General features: G+C 39.7%; 1 protein-coding gene across 1 annotated transcript in view; it reads left to right on the forward strand.

Annotated features, from left to right (window-relative positions):
* The window catches only part of col24a1 (collagen type XXIV alpha 1 chain), a 92,609-nt gene that overhangs the window by 49,229 nt on the left and 26,268 nt on the right, over positions 1 to 17,112 (forward strand). Inside the window, exons 22-31 of the mRNA XM_032525635.1 lie at positions 537 to 581; positions 949 to 1,002; positions 1,888 to 1,932; positions 4,887 to 4,940; positions 7,513 to 7,566; positions 9,285 to 9,338; positions 10,062 to 10,115; positions 13,151 to 13,204; positions 13,459 to 13,503; positions 15,049 to 15,093. Coding sequence (XP_032381526.1) covers positions 537 to 581; positions 949 to 1,002; positions 1,888 to 1,932; positions 4,887 to 4,940; positions 7,513 to 7,566; positions 9,285 to 9,338; positions 10,062 to 10,115; positions 13,151 to 13,204; positions 13,459 to 13,503; positions 15,049 to 15,093 — 504 coding nt within the window. The remainder of the gene's footprint in view (positions 1 to 536; positions 582 to 948; positions 1,003 to 1,887; positions 1,933 to 4,886; positions 4,941 to 7,512; positions 7,567 to 9,284; positions 9,339 to 10,061; positions 10,116 to 13,150; positions 13,205 to 13,458; positions 13,504 to 15,048; positions 15,094 to 17,112) is intronic.

Below are 17,112 nucleotides of genomic sequence, written 5' to 3' on the forward strand. Positions count from 1 at the left end.
CACACACACACACACACACACACACACACACACACACACATTTACACATGCACGCTCACACACATACACACACACTTTTCTATTGTGCTGAATGTTGACCTGGCAACCGCTCACAGAGCTGTAGTTGGCCAATGTACTCCCCTCTCACACACACTTTGCTGGTATAGGGTCACAGCAGAGAAAAAGCTGTTTGATTCCTGAAAGCATAGACATGGAAAGTAACATTTATTCAAGCGCTGTACTTGAGTATAAGTACAAAAGTGGATTACATTTAACTGACAGCTGTAGACAGTGGTAGGTTTGATTTCAAAAGCTGGGGGAGCCTAGTAAGAATGGCACGTTAACAAATAAGAACTTAAATATTGAAAGTTGGAAGTCATGCAGATGGACAATGTGTGCACTGTGTGTGCATTTATTCATATTGTTTGGTGTGCCAGCTGTATTTACTAGTATTTTGGACTCTGCTGTGTGTATGTAAGCATGTGTGTGTGTTTGCTTAATATTTGAGTATAATGATCTGTACTGTGTTTCTGCAGGGTGATGAAGGACCGCTCGGACCACCTGGCAGCGCTGGCCCTACTGTAAGAACTCCCAGATTCTCGTACTATATCCCAAATACACATAGAGCTACATGCACACAAACAGAGCCTTTTGCAGGTGGTTTGAATGAAACAGTTTGCTTAGATGTTCTGTTAGGATGCTGCTGGAATGAGATGTGATACATACATTATTAAATTACATTATATAACTAACAATCTTTTGATCAATACGTGTGTCTCTCTCTCTGCCTGTCTGTCTGTCTGTCTTCCTGCCGCTCTGTCTCTCTGCCTGTCTGTCTGTTTCTCTGCTGCTCTGTCTCTCTACCTGTCTGTCTGTTGTTCTGTCTGTCTCTCTGTCTCTCTGTCTCTCTGTCTCTCTGTCTCTCTGTCTCTCTGCCTGTCTTGGTAGGGAAGACCTGGAAGGAAAGGCTATATAGGCGAACCTGGCCCCGACGGTTTAGAGGTGAGTCTAGTTGTTATTATTATATATATATATATTATGCCACAACATACATTATGCCACAACAACATGAACTGTAGTCCAGCCTTTACTTCTGTGACAAACGCGTGTAACTTTGTAAGACACGCGTGTTAAAATGCCTGCCTAGCTGCTAGTGTGGCACACCCTCATACTCTGCTTCTGACTGGCTAGTAGTCCTTATCTATACTGTGCATATGCGACCCCCAACAAAGATGGAATAGAAGTGAGATGCCTCACTCTGTAGCTAAAACAAAAAGCTCAACACACAGAGTGAAAAGAGGAGCCGCAGTACAACAAATATATGGTGTTTTTTGAAAACTAAACTATGTAAACCTATTCTGCTATAACCTCCAAATACAATTATGAACCTAAAAATGAGTATAATATGAGCACTTTAACTTTCAGTTTCACTTTTTTACTTCATCAAACCAAAGCATTCCAGACTTGTTCATCCAGACCTATTTTATTATCTGAAAATGGCCTTTACACGCACCACAAATGCCGTGCCATGATTATGGTATAATGTGTTTAAGATTTTATCATTCCATATTATTGGCTAGTGCTTCCCTCTGAGTGCCAGTGTCTCCATCTTTGTGACCGCTTTATAGCCTAGACTTGCTGTGTTGTAAACATGCTTTAATTAGGAGAGAAAATTATTTCTTCCAGAGCTATCATCATATAAATTGACAAACCGCAATGAGAAGCAACACAAAGTTATTCACAGTCCCATGCAGTCTGTGTGTGTGTTCCTTTTTACACTTGTAATATCCTGTGAGTCTTGTGCTTGTGGCAGGGCAGGATGGTGTGAGAGGTCTCTTTAATTACAGGAAGCTAACCAGCACACTGTTTGATGTTTTCTGATTGCAGGGAGAGAAAGGGGACATGGGAAATGTTGGAAAAATCGGACCACAAGTAAGTTGCTTTCGCAGTTATAAAGTACATGACTGAAATTAACAGCCTTTCTGCTAGTAGCTTCTTATTAAATCCCTCTTTAAAATTGTCATTGTGTCCATGTACATGTGACAGTGAGATCCTCCAGTGTGAGAACTGCTGAAGTAGTTTCAGGGACATCTTCTGAGGTCTTGCTGTTTTCATGACCCACTTTTAATTTTGAGAGAGATTTGGATCCTCTCCCATTACCAAATACGTAGTGTTCTCATCATGCAATTGGCAGAGGAGAAGAGAAGGAACACCAATCGGAGTGTCAAAATCACCACAATTGGGGTTGCACATTTGTTTATGTCTCAAAGCCTGCCAAAGTGTATTTGACGTCTGATGTTTCCCAATAATCATACTTGATAATGAATTATAACAAAGTAGTAAACGTTGAGACAAAATGATGTTGGTCTTTGTCCGTCAAGTGGCTTTGCAAGTGTCCCAAAACATCTGTCTTAGGATTGTCTATACCACGTCTACCAATTTACTGTAAATTCACAGTTTCCTATGTCTGTCTTTCTATTTCATGCTTCAGTTAATGCATTATACCCAGCACAAATACTCTAGAGAATTGTTGGGACATGTTTTCCCTTTGTCAAAGTGCACAACATGAACATCCTGAAAATCCAAAGTATGTCCGTCCTTCCCAGAGGCCCCTTAATGTTAATATTTGCATTCTGTGCATAGTGGAAGCAACCAAGCGGGCCGTGTTGCACTGTGTAGCTGCAGTGCACATATGAGAGGGATTAAGCACTTACTGAGTAGAGGGGCCTTTGAAGCCAAGGAGGAACCATGGGGCTATGCAGGGAGAAACACATGGAGGCTCTAATGAATGCCATTACATCACTTTCCACAAAAAGTAGATGTGTAAGAAACTGAGATAGACGGTTGTTGACTAGTGCAGGTTAACCCAGGGTTGATACAAGCTGGCCACCGGCTGCCCGTCTTCACAGAGTACCCCATGTATTGCCATAATCCTTCCCAAAAATAGTTTAAAGTGAACTTTTACTGGAGGAGTGTATTTTAGTCAATTTAGATTGGCTGCTGAGTGTTCCATTTTTACACCAGCATCAAGTCCCTGACTAATAAAACATGTTTCAGTCCTGAATTACCAAAGGCAACCACACATGTGCTTTGAAATGTACTTCACATGTCAACCTCTGTGCTTTGATTTTCATGTCAGTGACTCAGTGTGTTCTCAGTGTGTGTGTGTGGGTGTGTGTGTCCTCGAGAAAGAGGCGCGTGTGTGGGAGAACCATAATACTCTCAACACTAAGTGACATGGGCTGTATTTCTTCCCTAACTGTAAGGTTAATGGCTATTCCAGTGGTTTTTGATCCCATGCTGTGTCTGAGAAACCAGATCACCTTCAAATCCTTAATGTAAAAGCTCCCACGTCAAGGCCCTGTCACGTGGAAACAACTTTAAACCATTTCCTTCTGTTAAATGATCCAGGGTACCACATTGTCCCACTGTGTGTCCCAATTAAGGGATTTGAGGTCAATTTAGAGCTCCTGTTCCCATGCCTGCAGGCTGCATCCCCTCACAGACACTTCATCCATCACTCAACTGCTTTACTTGCATCCAACAGGGTAAAAAACCCTTTAGGTGATGATACATGAGAAACACTTTGAGGCGGTCAGCCTTTCTAGCTGAGATAAGGAGTAGCAAATGGAACAAAATCTCATTGTGTTTATCTTAGTGGTCTGTTTCTTGTCTTCCACTTTGTTGCACTCGGTAGATCTGTTATGTTGCTATCAGTCGCTCTCTCTGACTCTTGCTTTCCCTCTCGTTCACAGGAAACAGAAAGATAAAAAAATGGCAAAGTATATAACAAGAACATACGTATACTATATGATTATGTGACAGAAGTAAGAATAGCAGTAGAATCTCGTAACCATTTAACAATCTGCACATATCATCCTGCATTGAGGCAGCACAGCGATGAAAATTGGCCCCTTACAACCAGAGAGAGCCGCAGTCTGACCACGTTGGCTTTTGTGGTTGGCCAGAAGTGAGACCATAGTGTGCAATTGGCCAGTAAAATGAATTATTGCAGTAACAACTAACCAGCCACCCATGGGTGCACCCACTTTTGGTCTGGAGCTCTAGAGTGTCCAGTGGCTGGCACTGGACCAAACCCCAGCCCCTTGTCCCAGACGATCTGGAAGTGGTTTAAGTTCCTCCGAAAACACTTGTTTGTACAAAAGCTGGTATTTTCCCTATGAGGACTCCTTTACTAAGTAATTGTGTCTTTTTGTGGCCATCTGTATTGAGTTACTTTATGCTGTGATACTACATGCCCATAGTAGTCTATATCTACAACGTTCCATTTCTGGGATTGATTAATTGTTTGTGTCAACTCCGGTGGATTTATGAGGACTATGGTTAACTGCTCCTCAGATCTCTGCAGGGTTAATCCAGACAGCTAGCTAAACTCTGACATTTTTCTGTTGCACGAATAAAACAACTGTTGAACGTACGTGTGTTCCACCCAAACAAGTTCCTTTCCAAGGCTATTTTGCAGAGGTGCCGTTGCTCCGTGCCACGCTTAGTGCTGCCCATGACAATTGGGATTGTTTTAAAGTATTCTTAATAAACCAGAGCAAGTATTCTCCCATCCTGGAATTCTGTGTGGACTTGCCAGACCCTTCTTCGCAGTGCTGTGAATAAAGGTCTAGCAATGCGAGACTTTGCCCATAGTAATTCCCAATCATTGATATTTTGCACAGAAACTACAGTATGTTATAGTTGCTTCATGCCAGACAACATAGTTTAGACCTTGCATTCCAGGTCCAGTCCTTGTCGTAACAAGTTGCAAAATCACCCTTAGACATATGATGATCAGGTCCATACATTGATATACTTTCTTTTGATGTGTTTCTTCCTCTCCTCTCCTCGCCTCTCCTTACCTCTCTTCTCCTCTCCAGGGTCCAATAGGCCTGATTGGGGTAGCTGGTGGGATCGGAGTACCTGGTGAAAAGGTAAGTAGTGTGTTTCTCTATTATTAAGCTGTCTGTCAGCATCAGCTGTTTGCTTGTCAGTGCCAGAGCCATGTAATTTGGGTTGTGATAAGCAGCCATGGATTGAGGCCCCAGAGGCCCCCACAACACATGTTGTTTTGGCAACTTGTCTTACCTCCTATCAAAATGCCGCGCGAGCCAGGCGAGGGGGATTTTGGCAAGGCAAGGCAAGGCAAGGCAAGGCAGCTTTATTTGTATAGCACATTTCAGCAACAGGGCAATTCAAAGTGCTTTACACAAAATCAGTTAAACAGATAAAACACAAGTACAAACAGTTAAAAATCATAAGCATTAAAAACCAATAAAACACATGAATAGACAGTTAAAAACAAAATAGAAACATTAGGACACATAAAACACAAGAATAAAAGTTACAGTGCAGCATAAGAAATTTAAAGAAATGAGCATTCATTTAAAGAAAGGCAGCATCAAAAAGAAAGGTCTTCAGCCTTGATTTAAAAGAACTGAGAGTAGCAGCGGATCTACAGGTTTCTGGGAGTTTATTCCAGATATGAGGAGCATAGAAACTGAAAGCTGCTTCACCCTGTTTAGTTCTGACTCTGGGGACAGAAAGTAGACCTGTCCCAGATGACCTGAGAGGTCTGGGGGGGTCATAGTGTAGTAGCAGATCAGAAATGTATTTTGGACCTAAACCGTTAATCAGTAAGTCAATTCTTTGAGACACAAGTTCAAACAAAACTTAAACTTAATTCCAACAAAAATAGGATATACTACCCTTTTAAATAAAACTTAAATATCCTGTCCAACGGTGTATGCGTGTGTCAGTGTAAATGTAAACAAAAAGCTTCAATCTTATTCTGTTAAGTATTTGTGGTTTTGTTGTCTAGAAAAATAGAAAATATTGCCCCCGACTGTAGCTAGCGTTTCTACTGTAATGCAGTCTCCTTTCAGGCCACACTTCTTTACTTTAAAGGGTTCCTGGTTGTGTAATAAGGCAAACTAAAAGTGTCACCAGGGGGAGGTACATTTCAATAAAATAAACTTTAGATTAAATTGGCCCTAACACTCACATTGACATCAATAACCATATAGTCAAAGCCATGTCACCATCAATTTCCATGCACCAATTTCACTTTAGTAGTTGACAAACCTCTATAGACATATTGTCCTGTCAGAACCCAAAAATTTCATTTGTTCCTGATTGCTGTCATTAGACATGTGCTGTGCTGACATAAATTATATATTTACTGTATATATACTGCATTAGCAGTTATAAAACATGAAAAGGGATAGCACCACAGTTGTCAGTCTTGAAAAATACTCATGGTTAAATCGGGAGAGGCCCTAAAGCTTTCTCCAGGCTCCCATTACCTCTCAGCTTAAAATCTAATATTTTACCGGCTCTGCAGCCTTCCTACTCAAGTAAAATTAATTTACCAGCAGTCTGAGTGTTGATTATTGTCAGTCCTCAAAAACACATCCCTTTTTTCCATTGTTCTCTCTCTCTTTACTTTACCTGTTCCCCTTTCTGTTCTATCCAAAAGCCCCCTGTGTGTCGGAACATGTTCTTGTGATGGGAAGCCGTGTGCTTGTTAGACTCTTGCATGTCCTCTGCCCCCTCTTACGCAAAATCCTCCCCCTGGTTCAATCTGTCAGTACCAGCCATACCCTGACAGCCCGCAAATTCCTTTGACATTATATATTTCTATATATCCTTTGGGGTCACTAACAAATTTCCATACCACTCCATTATAGACAGAATACCAGCTGATCTGAGTGGGTGGCTGATCTTTAATGCAATATCTGCACCGCCCATTATCAGCAACCATTCATTAAATGTTCCAATGTACTAATCTGATATCATTATAAAAAACTAACTGAGAAAACATTGGAGAACACTTTTGCAATTATGTAAGCACATAATGTAATCTGAAAACTGCTGACCTGGTTAAAAAAACAATGCAACTGATTTCTGCTGGTATTCCAGCGGTAATGGAGTGCAATCGGAATTTGTAAGTGACCCCATACTTTTAACCGGTAGTATCTATATATATATATATATACTACCGGTTAAAAGTATATATATATCTATATATATATATATATATATATATATATATATATATATAGTTAAATCCTCTGGTTTAGACTATTCTTTCCAATACAGAGCCTTAAAGCTATTCTGCTCACTGCTCGTTTGACAGAAGTAAAACCGGAACTGGATGTATACTTGTACAGTCATGAATGTTGCAAAGTTCAAAGAGGATTAAAGCATCGCTGACATAAGTGTTAGAGGTGTTAGAGTGGAGATCTAGGCGGCTTTACTGCCCACCAGGAGTTACCTTTGCTTTTAACACACTGTCCCACAAACTGGGTTTCAAAGTAATTGCTCACTTTAACACTCCGTTCAACCAGCTGTCAATCTAACCTTCTGCATTTGAGAAGCTCTTCTCCAGTTTCACTGCTCTTCATTAGGAAACGTGTGAAGCCGTGTTGGGGTTTTCTGTGTTGAGCTTTCAGGTCATAGTTTAATGATCAGCTCTCTTTCTGTCTTACTGTGTTTTTCCCCCAGGGCGACAGAGGACCAGCAGGTCCAACTGGTCCAGTTGGGGAGAAGGGGCCAAGGGTAAGTACAGTTACTCAGGATACGCTGCATAGCTCTGTATCTTGTCTGAGAGTTGGGAAACCTCAAAGACAATCAGACAACCAGAGATAAAATACATTGTAAACTATACAGTAAACTAATGTCTAAGGATGATGAATTAAAAAGACTGAACCACTAAGCAATTTTTGGCTGTAAGCTTTGGCAGACGTTTCATAGCTCACGGAAATGAAAGCAGACTCACTTGGCTGAAAAGGGTTCCAGACTACTCAGTGTTGTAGGTTTTGTTGATACAAATCTTTGCAAAAGTCTGCCGTGTCAAATCGGTTTTCCCACAGTGAATGCTGACGATAGGGATTTAAAGCAAATTCCAACTTTTATTTCAGTGACTCTTTTGTGATTAGTGATTAGTAAACACTGTATTTGGATCTGCTGAAATACCTTTTGGTGTTCTCTGTCTGTGATGTCTTTTTGCAGTCATAAAAGTCTTAGTTAATCGTCTGTTGCTAGGATGGGACCTCTGATTTGGGGTATCAGTCTGAATAAGAAGCTGGTCAGCATCACTCACTCTCAGTTTGTACCTCATTGTGACAGTAATGAGCTCCAGTGGCATACCATTTTGTCTCATCTTCAACAAAATGTCAACTGCTGGTGTTGTAATTTGGAGTTAAAGATTTTTAATAGCGGAGCAGAAAAAGCACATTTGTCTAAATTTGGTTCAAATGCCAGTGTAAGTATGATTGTGTCTCATTGAAAGTCTAAAAAAACTTTTTGTGCCCACATGTTTTGAGTTTTAGTTTCAGTTTAGATGAATTGGGTAGCCCCAGCCCACAGTCTGAGTCTTATACATACGTGCAGCAAAAATGCACTGAGAGCAAGATACCTGAATGATAAAAATGATTGATGACGTCATCGTCCACCACGATGTTTCACTGTGGATATCATCGTCATATGCAAATTTGGGAGACATCACCCTCCCCTATGGTGTCCTTTGCAGCAGTGTTCCCACTGCCTCCTGTACTGTTACATGAGCGAGCCTGTCCTCCTTCACAGTCCTGGGGCCTTGGATTAACTCCTTGTCTGTGCCTTTGGGCCCCAGTCCTGACCTAGCTGGCTGGCAGACTGGCTGGCAGGCTGTCTAATTGGCTAGCTGGAAGAGAGGGTGACTAATTTGGTGGTTGGCTGACTGAATAGTTAGATGATTAAATCACTGCTAGTGTGTGTGCACGTTCGACTGAAAGAGAGCGACGGAGAGCAATGTGACTTATGTAAGGAGTTATGGTGATTTGTGTGAACCAGTTTGTGTTTGATGACACCACATTAGCAAAGAGTGGCAGTTTGACTTTGATCACCACAGATTAAAATGAACATCTCATGAAGTTCTGTGATTTACAGGGTTACGCTTTTCCTGATAAATCTCAGCCACTTTAGTCTTTACTGTTTTTTCTTTAATAGCATGTATAGATTATTACAGAAAGAGAATGGGTGTGAGGAGAAGCACAGCACCCAGCTGTCTCTTTTTCTCTCGGTGGTCTGGAGCACATTCAAAGACAACAAAATATGAAACAGTCCTACAGAACAGTTCCAATCCTTTCCAGTTACAGATGTAACCGCGTTGTACTGCACAGTTTTGCCGGATAATGGTAACCACCATTACTACCAATGAAGCTGATGCCATTACACAGATACATCATTGCTTGTTTCCCTTTCCGTAATTTTTGTTGTTTCATTTTTGGTGTAAGGGCTATGCAGGGTTACCAGGAAGTCCAGGGGACATCGGCCTGCAAGGTGCACCTGTAAGTGTCTTACCCTCGTCGTGTAAAACCAAATAGTGATTGTTTGCAATAGGTTGACCATGTGTATGTATGTATGTATGCATGTATGTATATATATATTAAAAAAAAAATATATACATATATATATATATATATATATGTTTACTGTGTGTATTCAACTGTATGTATTACGCATATTGGTCTTCCATTAACTTCCTTTGTCAAAGTTTATGTTTTCTTTTCTTTTGCTCCCTCAGCATTTTGGATCCAGTCATACACACATTAGTACTTAATGGACTGAGACGCTTGGATGTATTGACTCTAGTCTTCTCTTCTCAGTGTCTTGGCTGGATATTATAAACGCCTAAATTACAAGATTAACTTGGGCCATTAAACTGATTTGGAGGAACGTACTCTTGGTTTTTGTAAACATACAATTTAAGGGGGGTTATTTGACATATCAGTTTTCCTGTTTCCCATAATTTAGTCTAGACCTGTGTTAACAATATGTCTTAACTGGCAGATTGTTCAGTAGTTCTACTAAGGCCTGCGTAGTGCATTAGGGCTAGTGTTTATGTGAGCTATATACGCATTAAGAGAGTTTTGGCCCTATTAAGTTTGTGTAAATATTCTCACTGTATTTCATAGTGTGTCTAACTGCACCTTGCTAAAGAAAAACTATGAAAACCAAGCTTTATTTTGTCTCTGCCATCCATCTCTTGTCTGTCTTGTTTTTTCTTACAGGGTCCACAGGGGCAGAGGGGTAGCGCAGGCATCGCTGGGACGAAGGGCAGGAGGGTAAGAGCTGTTTTTATCTTTGGGGCATTAGATGCACTAGTCCTTTGTATGTTATGTGAGCTGACTTTAACTCAACAACTCATGAAAACATCAGACCCTTGGTTGTCTGTTTCGTTTTACAGTTCAACCCCTACAAACCAAAGGTTAAAGCAATTAGAAGACATGTGTTTGTCCTCCTCGAAGCTTCTTTATAGGTGCATTAACAGCGGTTCCATAAGCCCCATGAATCTCCTGTTGAAAGACATTATGATAATGTCACATGGACATGGTGTGGTAATACTGGTGAGACATCGTGTGGCTGAGAGGAGAATGACACCTTCCAGTGAGAAGGCAAAGATAGTTTTATGATTTCAATTGTGGTCAGTTTTTGATTATACACTCTATCAGATCAGAATAAACAAAGGAGGTTTCATCTTGGTAAGTTCATCTTAAATTAAATAAAACTCAACTATATCTAATAACTATGTGTTGTCTTTTGAAGCAAAATTTAAAAGTCTTTTTTCAAGAGCAGCTTCAATGAGGCCATATAACTAAAATGGGTACTGGGCTAACTTGGTTTGTCTGTAAATAAAATTCCTATGTTTACATAACTAAATTTACTGGATCTCTGCGGTAAATAATGAATAGATGTTTTTATGTAAAATCTAAAAACAGTTGAACATCAGCCACAAAAACAGTATAGGTTAATCATTTTCATAGTTTTTGCCTTATTTTCGGTGATGAAAATACAAATTATTTGCCATTGACAGTCATTGAATAATACAATGTAATGTTAATCTCTGTAATAGTGTGGTAAAATATTTAAACCAAGAAATATACTGTTGATCCTCAAAAATGGCCATAACACATGGTCAAGATGTGATGTACATACAGCTATGAATATTCATTTTCAGTGACTTAATAGTCATATAAAATGATAATGTTAATGATGCTAAACTAGAAGTGTTATCTTGTTAAAGGATATTTTGCACTGACTGTCAACGTGGCTGTTTATTGTTACCAACTTGGTCTAGTGAGGATTTTGTTGACTGCATGTTAGCCAGGTATTATCCATGCTAGTCAAAGGTTTTGTATTGTTTTGGAAGGTGTCAGTACTATGTGATAAAGTGCCTAACTCAAAAAATAAAGTGCCTGCCACAGATCTAATTTACTTTCCTAAACTGATAGTTTGCATGTGCTTCACTTGAGTGCCAGACTGCGTGGCGGTGCCAAGGCTAAAGCTTTCTTATTTAATGTGAGTCCATTTAAGCTAATGCAAGAAAATGGGCAAGAAACGCTAACAAGCCACTTGAGCAATACCTACAACCACACTACTTCTAACACTCATCAATACTTCCCTTCCTTTATCTTCCACTCACTTATTTTCTTCCAGTTGAACATTTTGCCAAGCAAAACATATGGTAGCACTTGACATGCCACGGCTTGTGTTGTTTACTGTAAGCCATCCAAGTGTCAGTGTGTGGTTGCATTTCCTGGCTTACTGAGGTAAGATATAGTTACCCTAAAATCCTCCGTCATGGACCAGTGGAAATTGTGAAAGCTAATCATTTGAATCAAAGTCACATGTCCCCATGTAAGCTTTTGTTTTGTTTTTTAATTTCTTTTTCAACACTGCATTTTTTTTGTTTGTTTTTTGTCAATAAGAGATAAACCTCAGAATGCAACATTAAAAAAGCAAAATGTAACTGCTGCACTGCTTATCAATCGTTCTTATCATTTTGCCCTCTGAGCTATAAAAGAACAAGTCATATCTTGGTGCTGAATTATCTGGTGTGCACCTGCCCCAGTTGGCGCACACCTGCACTAGTGCTTAAGCTTTTTGTTGTTGTAGGAAAACTCACAGCCACTTCCTCCTCTGAATAATAAGTTGCTTCCCTCATATCTAATATGACTACCTCTGATTCCTCTTCTCTATTTTAATAAACACTCACAGTAAAATGCACCTCTCCTGCTCCATACATGTTCTTGTAGACCAACTATGTAATAATGTGTTATATATGTAGAGCTGGTCAGATGCCATTTTTTGCTCCCTGCTCCCTAGTCTGATACCTAGGTCTGATACCTGTTATCTGCTTAAGCGTATCTGCAGATACCGAGTACTGATCCGACACCAGTGTGTCATATATTTTGTTGTGTTTTAACAGCTGTATACTACTAACCCTGTATGGATGTGATTTGATTTCTAGCTTTGTTGTATGGCCTGGCTCAGGTTACACGTTAATGAAACAAACGCAAACAATGAACGCTACAGAACTTTATTTTAGTATCCAGTTTGACAGTCAATCATAACGGCAAAAGAACATAAATACACTACTTTAAAGTTGATTTTCTTCAGGGCTTAATTAGGTTGTATCGGATCGGTGCATAAACTCCAGTACTTTCCGATACCAGCGTTTTAGGAACATATCTAGTTAACAATTGTGAATAAGCAGTTGATGTTTAATTAGGTACATTTTTGCAGAATCAATAAAAACACTAACAAGGTTCGACCACAGGTTACAGTAGCATTGGTCACTTGCCAAAAATGATTGCCTGAATGACTTTTAAACCAAAATTGGAGAGAGAAATGAGCTATAGGAAGGAACAATGAGAAGGAAAGACAAAGCCGTGTTTGTCTGCCTGTAAGCTTGATGTCTGATAGAAGCCAGAGGTTCAGACAAAATAGGAACTGATCGAGAGAGAGCGATCACAGGTGGAGATATAAAAGACAAGATTGAAACAACAGATTGGCTGAAAGTGGAAAAGTCCTGAAAGAGCGGACAGGAGGGAAACGAATGTGTATTTACCGATTTGTATCTGTCACTCTACCTGTGTGGTGGAGCTACAATGCTGAGAACCCCCTGGAATGTTTGTGGGTTGGAAAAAACCCTGAGTAGACAAATAATACAGACTAATTACTTTGTTGTTGGTGTTATATCAACTGTAACTGTATATGTCAACTTGTGTATGATGCTTTCATGGTAAATGTAATACAGTAATTAACATTCTTTGTTGAGGGATGTTCAAAGGTGTGTCTCATGTGTCCTGTTGCATAGGGGCCCCAAGGTCCAGATGGCCCACTGGGGGAACCAGGCCCTGAGGGCACCAAGGTAAAGTATGCACACCACCCTGTGGGAAAAATCATCATATGCATGTGAAGATGGAATAAATATAGTACTTTTGATTGAAATATGTGCAGCCTCTTATATATGAGGTACAGGATTAGGAGTTATGTGCTCAACTTGGGACACTGCTGTTGTTAAAGTATTTGTCAGAGCTTTGGAATTACTTATTTCATTAGTCACTCAGATTTTGTTTTTTCTTCTAATACCGTTCCAAAATGTGTCAAACCTTTTCTCTTCAGGGTGAAAGGGGTGACATTGGAGAAAAAGGAGAGCCAGGATTCATAGTAAGTAGTCCCTAAATAAATATGCCTTTACCATTGTCTTCCATCTTGTACTAGCTTATGTAAGAAAAGGACAGCAAAAGAAGTAATAACAAGCTACAAAGTTTATACTCAAACCATTCAAAATACTGGTAGGGTAAATGTTGAAAGAGTATGATGGTTTAAATGTTTTATTTGTCACACATTTCCGGATGAAGTCTTCAGGCTCTTAAGAAATGAAAAGGCAAATTTATATCTGCCCTCATTCATCCCAAGCCAAGAATAATCATAGTCAGAAAAAAAGGCCTCATCCTGAAGCATCTAGGTTAACACATTCAACCCTTTTGAAGATGTCAATTTATCTCATGGCAAAGACATAACCACATAATCGTGGGGTCTCTCTTAAAGCTTGGTAAGCCTTTCAATTTTTATTTTGCCTTTGTCTCTTTGCTCCTGTATCAGGTTATACAAAATCTAAGTTGTTGTTTTTTTGCTGCCAACTTGTAGAGAGGAAACTTGAACTATATGTAGAGGAGTAGCAGGATAAACATAAATGTTATATGTAACTGATAGATAGCTGAGGGAAAATACAATCCAGCTTCAGATTTACCTGTGACGCCTGATTTTAATACAGACATTTTAAGTGCAATCTCCAATTTCCAAAAATGTACAAGTTTATCAGCACAGCCATTCTAGGTGTGGACGTATGTTTTGCAATGTATACGGGATGCCTCCTCAGGTGCTGTTCATTTAGGTTGAGTGTAGTTGAAAGACAAGGATAATTGTAATTGACGTCCATTGTCAAATTGTATGCAAATTTATGAGCTAATGACAGTAGGTTCTACAATCTGTAAGATTGTTATGGATTTGCACGCGTAGCAGAGCAATCAATTGCAAATGCGTTTCCACAGAACAAGTTAATGTCCGAGCATTTCAAGTGTTTCTGTTGTGCTGAACCATTGGGCGGCTGTGGCTCAGGTGGTAGAGTGGTCGCCTACCAATCGGAAGGTTTTTGATTTGATCCCTGTCCCTCCAGTCCCATGTCGAAGTGGGCGATTTGGGCAAGACACTGAGCACTGAATTGCTCCCAATGCACCATTGGAGTGTAAATGTGTGTGAATGCTTCCTATGTGATGAGGAGGTGGCACCTTGTACGACAGCCTTGACCACACTGTATGTTACATTACGGTGCATTGAGTAGTTGCTAAGACTAAAAAAGTGCTAATACAGTCCATTAAATTCTTCTGGCCAGATTAACACCACTCTCATTTTGGTGTCTTGTTGCATTTTGTTTTCATCTGAGAGAAATTCTCAAATACATGAAATGTAAACAAGAAGGAAGCCAATATATTCATCAGGATAATGATCATTGCTGCTCCCTCTCGAGGACCAGCTGGGAAATGTGTAGAGAGACACATAAAACTGGATCCTTGAAAACCCCAGCCCACACTAAATCACCAACCATCTGACATGGAAGATTAAGATGTTTCCAGTATATCTCTCAAAATAAAATGAAGCCATTTGGGTTGATTGAAACTGCATGTCATATAATGATTTTTCTTTTTGAAGGGCAAGTCTGGCAGTCCAGGAGAGAGAGGCCCTCCTGGGAAGAGTGTAAGTAATGTTTACCTGAATGCTGACTAGTGGATGTCTCTTTCAGAGCTTTAATTATCCTCTTCACTTTAGCAAGTAGCCTTATAATGCCTACAGCAGACAACACAGACTTGTAAAACATTTCCACAGCTTCTTTTCACCTGCAACATATATAATTATTACTTATAGAGTGTGCACCCATAAAGTCACCCTTAAGGAAGTTAAAATAAGAGACTGAGCGGTGTTTTCAGGATTATAACACATGTGCGTGTATTCACCCTTATTAAACCAGTGTGTGAGGTGCATTTCTACTAACATGAATTTGTAATGACTCACAGTTTTGATGAATACATACAAACTTGGCTGAATTGCCTGCTTCTGTTTTAAGAAGTTATAAGCAATACTTCACATGCTTTGTGTGTGGAGCAGGAAATTGTACATTATAAAAGCAGGTTCTCTGGTGGACACATTATATAATGGCAAAAGTATTTCTAAATTACTACAAACATATTTTTTGCATCAATGTACTGCAAGCAAAATTATCTTATCCGCTGACATGTGGGTTGATACCAATAATATTTAGCTAATAATGGTCAATGATATAAGCCAGCTGAATAATTGGTCAGACTTTAACAATCCGTGAGAAGAAGTTTTGTCTTTTCTGCAGCTAAGAATGAGATTTAGGACACACATTGACTATTGTGTCTGGTTTTAGTGCCACACAATAGACAGACTTTTGGCAGCTTTGTAGGACCATTTTGCTTGAATCTTGTTTTCTTCTTCTTTTTTTACCTTAAAAAAGATGGATGGTAGTTTTTATATGCTTTTGAACTGTGGTTGGATGAAATGACTGATGTTCCACAGATGGTAGAAACATGCAAACAAAAACCTGATCAAAAACAGATTCAAAAGCAGATCCATGTGGGCTGTCTAACAGTCAAATCATGATCATTATAGCCACAGAATGTTTCTTATAGTTTCATCCATTTGTGGCAGGATGATCCCAGGTCAGGGAAAAGCCCTGTCACCCGCCTGCTTTATCGGTGTTTGGCTTGTGTCACTGTATTTTACATTGACAAATGAGATGCTTTCTACTTTCTCTAATCATGTGTTGGCTTAACATTTGACATGTCACGGTTGTTTGTAATTACTCTTAACAGACACACAAATACGCACAGACTCGTGCAGGCCTGTACTCTGAATCTCAGATATACCCATCTGGACATGCACACATGGTCTCAACAACACACACATATTTGGGACTAGTTGTGACCTGTCCTTCTAAGCGTATGCTGCTTGATGGGAAATGAAGAACTTCTTCCTCAGATTCTCAACCTCACTGCTTTGACAAACAATCTGTAGCTGCATCTTTAGCAGCTACAGAAGAGGTGTGTGTGTGTGTGTGTGGGGGGGCTTTCTGTTGTCCACCTCTGGACTCATAGCGCCATCTTGTGACTGATAACCTCTCACTTAATATTTATTATGTATAATTCCTTGCCATTGCTAGGTTCTTTGACTGAAAATCAGTGAGCGAATGTGTCCCAAAACCATGTTGTTACCTGTGATGTCAGTGTCCATTAAATTCAGTACTGAAATTAATGTAGTGCTTAATGCACTTGCCATTGATTGTGGTTGTTATCACAAAGCACTGTATTATACTGAAGTTTCTATACATCTTTTTGTTTCCCTAAAATCTTCTTTGCCTAAAATCTTCTCACACAGTGAACAGAAGCCAAAGGTTTTTTTGAGTGTTAATTATCATGAATTAGTAAACCAATGGGTTCTACAGCCAATGCTTGACTGAATTAATTGCTACCTCATCAGACTTTGACACATTCATTTCAATGCATGGAACAAGTCGCTATCTCTCCCGAGCAAGAGTAATGGCATCCTCTGTCAATGTTGGACTAAACACTTTTCAACATGTTGGAAATTAGCGTGTCTTGTCTAAACTTGGCAACGCAATGTTTGGACTACAAAGAGATCTGACATTACAGGAAAGCCAATCCATTCGCATCACATCAAAGAGTTCCTGTCATG

The sequence above is a fragment of the Etheostoma spectabile genome, chromosome 9 (assembly GCF_008692095.1).
Source record: "Etheostoma spectabile isolate EspeVRDwgs_2016 chromosome 9, UIUC_Espe_1.0, whole genome shotgun sequence".
NCBI lineage: Eukaryota > Metazoa > Chordata > Actinopteri > Perciformes > Percidae > Etheostoma > Etheostoma spectabile.